Below are 9716 nucleotides of genomic sequence, written 5' to 3' on the forward strand. Positions count from 1 at the left end.
TCTCAACTCGAGTGCGCGGAAATCTTTCATTGGTAGTTCTTTACTGGACTTAAGGAAGAGAAGAGTTTGGCAAACGCAATACGAAAGAAAGCAAATTTTAATATTCATAAGTATGTAATTATTAACTTTTATAAAAAATACAAAAATTAAATCAATATTAACATTAAGAAAATTATTAACAGTTCGTCTGATTCCTTCATTTGCCAGCTTTCTTATACAAAAATTAGATCAACATTAGATCAGAAGTACAAGAATCGTGAACAAGCGAAAAATCAATCCATGACGAGGTTAGGCAACAAATGCCACAAACGCATTAAACTATTTAATTTAGATGAATAAATAAGATAGAAAATAGATAGATAAATGAGGTGAGAAAAAGATAGAAGTGTAGGAAATGTGTATATCTTGATTCGCGCTTAGTTTCCAGTGCCTAGCTTACTATATATTACGTAAATTGTGATTTTTACTATGTATCTCGCGCCCAAACGTCTGGCGCCTAAGCGGCTTCGCGCCCAAACGTCCGGCGCCCAAACAGCAGCGCCGAAACGTCCGCGCCCAAGTGATGGCGCCCAAACGTCCTGTCCCGCGTCAAAGGAACTTTAAAAACCTCCTTTGAAGAGGGGAACATTGATAAGAAAGGGAAGGCAAATTGAAGTCATAATGTTCACTTCAGAAAACCTGCGAATTACCACTGTGGAAACTACCATGAAGTTTTAGTTCGTTTGAAGTTCGCGGCAGAAAAAATTTACTTTTAGAATTTAGCTCAAGTTCTGTGGATTGGTAAATGTGTCATCGTTGGATTTTTTTTTTTCGTTACATGCTAATATATTGTAGATTTTTTAAAATTGTTTTTCGTATATCTGTTGATTGCGCTTTCTTTTCCATTTTTTATTTATTTTTAATTATTACTCGTATTATTGATTTGATTTCTGCATTTATTTTTCATTTTTTTCCTTAATTATAGCGCATAAATCGTTCTCTTCTTCTTATACACTTCCATCTATCCTATTACCTGTAACTTCTTCCGCTCAACTCTTTATCTATTTCCAGCGTGGTAACACTATCACGTAACCTTAAATTCAAACGTGGCGCCCATCTGGATATTTAACAGCTACTTTTCTGTTCCTTTTTTCATTTCTTCTACTCCCTATCTGATATAGTATGTACTGATACAGCATGTAGCGAAAGCGCTGACAGTGTACCTTTTTAAGTGAGTGTGATTATGTATTCAGTATTTTCTGCTAAGCAATTTATTTTCATATAACATATATATGTGGTAGCAGGCGTACGTTTTTTTGAAGTATAAGTTCGTTGCATTTTGAAATTTTGAGAAAATCCGTAATTTTAAATCCCATTATCTTAGAATTTGAAAGTCGACTTGTAGTATGCTACACAGGAATTCTGCTATACTCCGCGTCACCCAATATGTTCACAGTGCGCTGTTACCAAACCTTCATTGACGAATCTAATGATTCATAATTGTCCACAAATACGAACAAAATCAATTATGAATGATTAGGTTCCTCCATGAAGATTTAGTAACATCACACTGCAAGCTTATTGGCTGATGCCATACGCCAATTTGGGTGACGCGGAGTATAATAATTTTACTTACTTTGTTCTAATGTTTGTGAAAAACTATAAATGCATTAGGACAAAGTATAAGAAAATTATGATTGACTGGAATTTGTTTAAAATTGTATTTTTTGTTTCAGTAACGAACAAGGTTCTGCTAAATCTAATTCAGAACTATATATGTGTACATTTCTTACCATTTTTTTCTTTTTTCCCTTAGAATACCTCCCCCGTCGACAGCAAGTCGTATTTTGCGGTATACGGTTAAAACTTCTATATTCGGTCTAGTTATATGGGGATGCATAAAAGTTCTTCCATTACCACGAAGTATTACACAAGCCGACCCAATAAAATATGTGAGAACGATGCTTGGAGTTGCACAGGTACGTAATATTAAATATATAAATGTCTTACTGATCTCGTATCCTTTTGTTTTATTTTAGCGGTTATCATTTTGATTCTAAGAACACCTGAAGTTCATCCATTTCACCTCCATTCTACTGCCTATTTCAGCATACTAATTCCCATTCTTGGAGTTTAGCCGAGATACATAAGTGTATCTGTTTATGTTAGGTTCTGACCTTTTGCTGTATGCTCCACTTCAAAGTGCAATATTGTGATCTCTTACTAATAATTTTTATTCTTGTTTGTCTTCGAAGGTTCAGTGCAATATTGTGATCTCTTACTAATAATTTTTATTCTTGTTTGTCTTCGAAGGTTCCTTTCCACTATTCAAACTCTGTTCGTATCACATAATACAATATCATATGCAGAAGCATTCACCAACCAATAAGCCTGAAATGCCTTGAGATAGAAGGTCTGTTACTAGGTGGAATTTGTTTGAACGCAAGGAACACTTCGATGTATATTAACTCTGACAAGTATCCAGTTCTTGAACCTACACCACTCATGACATTTGTCCTAGTTTTTTAAAGATATTTTTAGTGAGACGCACGTACTTTCTTGGAACAACTCTGTTTTTCATATCTGTCCAAACCTCTTGAAGCGATATTCTCCATAAGCCTTTTCCAAGTCAATGGACACTAAATACAGTTATTCTGTCAGTATTTTCCAGTAACATGCCTTACTACAAAAATTGCATGTTATTTCTCGTCCTAACATAAGTCATAACTGTTCACCTCCTATTGATGTTTCATCCCGAACCTCTGTACACTTTTCCAAATTTTTCATTGTATATTTAGTCTTTCAGCTCCATTTTTTAAGAATTCTTTCTTCCATATTCCCTCTTCTGTCAGACATTCTCACGCTTCTAGAGATTTCATTCGGGAAGTTGTATAGGGTGTCTGAGAAGTCCCCGTGGTTTGGTTATCACAGAGAACAAAGTCAGTATATATATATATATATATATTTTTTAGTTTATTTATCTAGTACATAGTATTGTTGAGGACTTATACATTATTTTCCGATGAATGTGTTTTTCTAGTCTAAGGAAAATTTTCACAATGTGCAGGAGTTGGAGCGATAACTCTTCAGATGCTCTGCAACCTTTCAAGGAGGGCATGGAAACGCACACATCTGTGTATACAGCATGATAATGAGAGTACCGGTATACAAATCCACTGGATACATAGTTTGTATGTATGTCCTCAACAATACTATGTACTAAAGTAAAAAAAAAAGAAATGTATATACTGACTTTGCTCTCTGTGGTAACCAAACCATGAGGACTTCTCGGACACCCTATACAATTCCCGAATGAAATCTCTGGAAGCGTGAGAATGTTTGACAGAAGAGGAATGTGAAGGAAAGAATTCTTAAAAAATGGAACTGAAAGACTAATTACAGAATGAAAAATTTGGGAAAGTGTAAATGAGAGAAGGGTTCGGGGTAAAACATCAATAGGACGTAAACAGTTATGATTTATGTTAGGATGAGGAATAACATAAATCATAACATCGGTTTGTAAGTGAGACACAGCATTAAGAAATTCTGCCAACAAAGCACAGCAAGCTGCAACACACTGTTTCATGACGTTGTCAAATAATTCATTCGTAAATACCAATCTTAATACAAATGTTTTTAATGTGGTCAAGCATTGTAGACTGCGGTATATTTAATTCAACTGCTCTTTGGGAAGTGATTTGTTATCAAGTTGCTGAAAGGTGGCCTCTGACAGATAGCTGCACATGTTGTAATCAAAACGAAAGGGAGGATTGTTCGCGAATCACAGCAGTATTCTTTCACGCTGTTTCTAGGCAACGAAGGTCACTGACCGCGCTGTTGCCGGTAGTTGAGACGACTTGTTAAACGTCTTATGTTTGTTGCCAGAGTTGCTGTCTGTTGCGGAGCCTCTGACAACACCGCCACCAATACTTCACGTGCTCTACCCAACTGTTAGAAGCCACCTTTCCTTGCGCACACAGTAGCTGTAGACATTGCAATTGACCGAGAGAATCAGCACATATTTTCTAACGCGTCTTCTTACGCTCACTATGTGGCCTGTCTTTGACACATCCTGAAGTAAACTCATGTTTCTCTCAATCAAACAGATATGTTCTTGCCGAAGTCATTTGTAAACGTATTCAGTACGTGTTACTATTTCGTCTTGTGTTTTAACTTCTTGGTTTGGTACACTGTTCTTAAAAATCACCCTAGGATTGCATTAATTTAGTAGCTATTTATAGTAATTTTCCATCTCTTCTTGATTTTATTTTCTTCTAGTAGCACTTATACTGTTTCATTTTTTATTTCTCTACAATATAGCTGATATCATTTGCTGCCTTACTTGTTACTCTGGTTGTCAGGAGCAGTTTTCTCTCAATCTTACTCGCATAAAGTCTTTAATATACTTCCTCTCAAGCTTGTGACATTGCCTTTCTTACTGCTCTTCAGAATTTCTTTCTTGCTTTTCATAACAGCCATTATCGCTCTTGATCCTTACCTGTTTCTGTTTTATTCTACTTTACTTTGGTACTACTTTATCCTTTAGTTACTATGTGTACGTGATTCCATAACCAAGTTCCTTTATTCCACCTTCCGTGGGTTGTAAGTTTTGTAAGTCGTTTTCTTTAAACTATCATCAGTAGGGAGCTTTTCGTATGGTGAATTGAACTCCTTTGAAATAAAGGTGAAGCGTTCTGGTGGTGGGTTTGGTGTGCATGTTGCGTTAAGGATGTCGTTCGTGAATTGACATTCACATCCATGAAGTGAGCGCGGATAGAGAAAAATTACGGGCATTTGATGCGGAAGATATTTATTATCAAGATTGTTCCATTGTAGGCTATTCATGGGTCCAGAATAATAAATTCATTATCTATGAAACGTAGTCATAAAAGGTTTTAGTAATGTAAAGGCAAGAAGTTGGTACTCTAGGCGAAAATAGTTGGCGTGGGATGGAGTTGTGGATGTTCTCATCTCCTGTCCATTGATTTGAGTGCTGTTTTCATGTCGAAGAGGAAGAGGAATAAAAATGCGCTTGATTTTCGAGCGCAGGACATATTTAAAAGAAGCGCCATACGAAAAACGATAAAAATTTATTTTTCTCATTCTTTTGCTATATAGAATGATGCTGTCACATGACGAACATGTGGAATAATACTGCTTTGTGGACGGGAAGGCTATACTAAGATGTTCCCATGAATTCAGTCGACACAGTCCGAACAATACCCAGTATCCGACACCAGCGTTGGGCTATTCCTGGAGAAATTCAAAACAATTAAGGATGTATACAAAGCATTTGGCCCATCTTATGTCCCCCTTGTGCTTAACAATTTGCGATTCTACCTGCAAACATGTGCGGAACTCAGCGGAGAGCACATTGAATAAAGAATGTGATATTGCCTCTTTGCCACGGATGAGAGACTTTTCGGACACCGTGTAGAACATTGGTGTATGAGGATATTACAACTAGGAGAATAGGATGATATTAGGCGGTGAACGGATAATTGTTATGAAGTATTTCGCAACTTCGAAATATAAGATAGGACCTGGAAATGGTAGTGTAGAAAGGCGAGGAATGATATTTAATAGAAATACCGACAGTAGGAACAACTTTATTATGCTTATTGGATTGCAGATTTTCGCTATCAGAATTTCAGGTTCTTGGTATGGTAGATGGTAGAATTTCCTAGCATGCCATGCGTTACACTGATTATGTTCGTCATAGATTCTTGAAAATACTTTCCTATATAATAATTAACGCCCACTATTATTTGAATGTTAAATTATCGTAGTTAAATAATGATTCAGTTTTCTACTGATTATAGTAACAGTCAACTTAATTGTAATAACAATCTTGTTGTAGGAAATCGTGATGTTTGTTATTTGTTTGAAGACTACCTTTAAAGAATTTTTGGTGACGTACTTGTTGATACTAGATTATTTTATTTGTTCTAACTTTCTAAATATTTTTCAGGTTTGAAAGTTCACTGTTGAATATTTTGTATGGATGTTTTGAAGATCAGCACCCTCAGGTAAATTGATTTTGTTTGTTTACATATTGAATATGTTTGAAAGTGCATACATTCGTGTAGTATCTCATTTTCTATCTATTTTCATTTAATCACATTGTCATATATCTGAAATATCTTACGATATAGGAATAAATGCTGGTGATAGTTGAGAGATTAATTTTATTTACTTGTAAATATTATTCCATCAAAACGAGAGCAAGTACAATTAAATTACATGCATTATCTCAGGAACACAGAGTTCTGAAAATCTTCAGTAAAGCCTTTTAAAACTAGTCTTCTAATAATCTGTTGGCCCCAAGTCATACAAAGTAACTAAAGAAAGTTCTTGCCGTTATACAACAGTGATAAACAAGGAGTATACAGTGGACAGTACGCACCTTTAGGGTTCAAAGTAATTTCCATGAGCTTTCAACATCTTTTGCCAGCGTTCCTGCACTGCACAATATCCTGGTGATAAAACTCGGTGGTCGTGGATGCACAGAAGTCCGTGAGTGCATTCTGCAGGTCTTCCTCATGTGCGACAGAGGTGGTTGTCGAGGGAATGAAACAGGTGGTAATCTGTTGTCGCGTTCCCCGGTGAATATTATGCATGGCACAGTATCTCCAGCCAAGTTGCTGTAGGCTCTCCCAGGTCCTCTTTGCTACATTTGGCTTGGCATTGTCGTGCAGAAACAGTACACATTTTCGATTCATCAATTGTACAGAATTCTGATGGAGTGGGGCGATTACAAAAATCGTGTAGCAGTAATTGCACTACACAAGGTCGGGAAGACAGCAGGTGAGATTTTCAACCTCCTGAAACCCCTACAAATCAACAGGAGATTCGTGTATCGAACCATACAGCGATACACCGAGACTGAAACGGCAGCTGACCGCGCAAGAAGTAGCAGACCACGAATGGTATGAACCTCGCAGATCCAGAAAGCAGTCGCAGCAAGCAATCGAAGAAATCCTGTTCGAACACAAAGTGTGATGGCTGCTGAGATGAACATCAGCAGAAATTCCATGTCTCGTGTGCTCAGGAGTGACCTACATCTACGGGCGTATAAGAGGCGGACTGGTCACTTTCTGACCGAAACATTAATGTCGCAGAGGGTCCTTAAATCAAAGAGACTGTTTCGGCGTTACGCCAACAATATGCACAGAAAGATTCTGTTCACTAACGAAAAGGTGTTCACAATTAAGCAGGCCTACAACGCCCAAAATGACCGTGTGTATGCCAAAGGTTTAGAGAGTAGCTCCAAAGGTTTAGAGGGCACATCATCCTGCCTCAATGATGGTTTGGTGGGGAGTGAGCTACTCAGGCACAATCCAGCTGCATTTTTGCGAACAAGGTGTTAAAACATCTGCCAAGGTGTACCAGGACACAGTGCTAACACCTATAGTGAAACCAGTGTCTGCTACCATGTTCCCTGGAGAAAGGTGGACCTTCCAGCAGGATTCCGCTCGAGGCCACAAAGCGAAAACAACCCAGGACTGGCTGGCACGGAACGTCCCCGACTTCATTTCTACCGCTGATTCGCCTTCTATCAGCCCGGACCTTAACCCGTTGGACTACAAACTTTGGGCAGTCCTTCAGGCAAAGGTCTGCCATAAACGGCATCCATCTTTCGACAGTCTGAAACTATCCTTGACCCGAACAGTGAACAATTTTCTCATGAACGTGGTGCGTAATGCCATTGACCAATGGCCGGATAGACTTCGTGCCTGCATCAAGGCCAAGGGGGGACATTTCGGAAACTGATTCGTGCGTCAGGCGTACAACATATCAATGTAAAACATGACCAAAATAAATTGCCTTGGTTTTAATACTCGCTCTGTTATTCACATTCAAACTTGTGACAGTATTTATGATATAACTAGGTATATATTAATTAGACTTGTAGAAGATGCTTTAAAAAATAGGAGAGAAGAAAGCATGATGATCATGAAAAAATTTGAGATTGTAACAGATTTACACGTTTTACAGACCCTACATACCAAAAAAGTGACCTTTCGATGTCTAGCCATCCATTCGTCCTAATGCACACTCGCGTAAACACTATATCGCTTAATGTGTTGAGACCAAATTTTAAGCTTAATGTTTATATACCATTCTCCTGAGGGAAGGGAGGGGGGGATAATTTTCTTTCTACCCCGAAAAATAAGGATACTTTACTAAAAGATGAAAATAAATAAAAGTAATTTTCTCGAAATTAGTTTTGAACGATTTTCGATAAATAATTTTTTCATTAATAATCCTCTGTTATTGTATAAGTTGTTTCTCTGGGAAAATCTAGAAGGGGTGTTTGTTCTTGGAGGTGAGATTTCCTTGGACGATTTTTGCAGAAAACACTCAGGCAATTGCATTTATGTTTCATAAATAAATATTCCATTAAGAAACCTGCGATATGGTATTTTTAATTTAAAAAAATCACAAGGGGGAAATTGACTCTTGGGGGTGTAAGATTTTCTCGGATGATTTTCTCAAAAACCGCGAAACATACATAATTCATGAAACATGCAATGTTTCGTTTGAGGCTTAAGAAATATCCCTTTGGGTTTGGGGGTGGTGGCTTTGAAGGTGTGAAATTTTCCACTTTTTAAAAAATTTGCTTACTTTTATAATGTACGTCACCAAAATTATTATTTATAACATCATGTATTTTGTAATCTATGCAAAAGTAATAATGTGTCTTTCAATTTATTCTAGGTGGAGGTTGTACCAATGAGAATATGAACAGACGGTGATAGGACGAAATAATCTAATCATGTGAATTTTGTAATATTTGAGATTGTGAAAACAATTTTTTTACCTATACATTATGTGTGTATATATATATAATCTTTTTTCATACCACGAAGATATTGAAGTAAAAGGAATTCAACTGTATAAGTGTCAAAAAAGGTGAAATGCAAACTAATAACTTTACAAACTAATATACAAGTGAACCAGTGCAAAGGGCTGAGTTAAAGAAAAATAAAAACAGTATAACGCTATGGATATTGTAAAGATTGTATCAAAGTCTTCTACTTTGTGAACTTTCCTTTGTAGTAAAGTTGACAAAAATACAGTTCTCAGCAGTGTTATAGTAGTGTTTGATTGCAAGTAATAAATCATTATTTTAATTAAAATCTCTTTTTTGTGTGTTGAATATATATTCCGAGGGGACACTTGAAATAGAAAGGCTCTAACAGGAATCCAGTTATAATAATAATAATAATAATAATAATAATAATAAAACTAACACAAAACCGAACTTCGTAATAGATTGATGTATATCATATTGATTTGTACTTACTTCATTTTTAGGCAGGAGGTTATATAGAGCGAAACAGACAGTTGTAGTTTCTGAACCACTGTATATCTTGAAATACTCTCCGCTGGGAATCGATCCATGTATCGGGAGAGAAAGTATAAATTGCTCATCAAAAATTTTGGTTGCTCTGAAACAGTAGAGCGTCAAATGAATACTTTTGCCGCCAGTAGCTTACCCATCTTTAATGAAAATGGAGATTGATATTAGCTTCAAGATAAATTGAGGTCGCAGGGTTCAGTATGGCAAAAACGACCTGCGTTAATCCACTTCTGTAGTAGAACCGCTCGTGAAGTTTTCAAAATAAGACTCAAAAGACCCTTGAATAATAATCATTTCACATGGTTTTGGAGAAAAAAATTAGCGATTAATTTTTCAATCGTTACAATTGTTTTAACGATTATGAATTGAA

The 9716-nt window shown here is 36.6% G+C and overlaps 1 protein-coding gene and 1 long non-coding RNA gene across 4 annotated transcripts in view; both read left to right on the forward strand.

Moving 5' to 3' along the window:
* Positions 1-9122, forward strand: part of LOC145685994 (traB domain-containing protein) — a 55573-nt gene extending 46451 nt beyond the window's left edge. For all 3 annotated transcript variants that reach the window (XM_081758808.1, XM_081758807.1, XM_081758806.1), the window contains exons 9-11: positions 1796-1958; positions 5951-6008; positions 8701-9122. In XM_081758808.1, the coding sequence (XP_081614934.1) occupies positions 1796-1958; positions 5951-5956 (169 nt within the window). In that variant the 3' untranslated portion in view covers positions 5957-6008; positions 8701-9122. The remainder of the gene's footprint in view (positions 1-1795; positions 1959-5950; positions 6009-8700) is intronic.
* On the forward strand, positions 1974-3219 carry LOC145685995 (uncharacterized). Its single transcript, XR_014131504.1, has 2 exons — positions 1974-2234; positions 2293-3219. It is a non-coding gene; the product is annotated as an uncharacterized LOC145685995 (long non-coding RNA).
* Positions 9123-9716: the final 594 nt, after the last annotated feature.

Source organism: Thermobia domestica, chromosome 5 (genome assembly GCF_964235325.1).
Source record: "Thermobia domestica chromosome 5, izTheDome1.hap1.1, whole genome shotgun sequence".
NCBI classification, from domain to species: Eukaryota; Metazoa; Arthropoda; class Insecta; order Zygentoma; family Lepismatidae; genus Thermobia; species Thermobia domestica.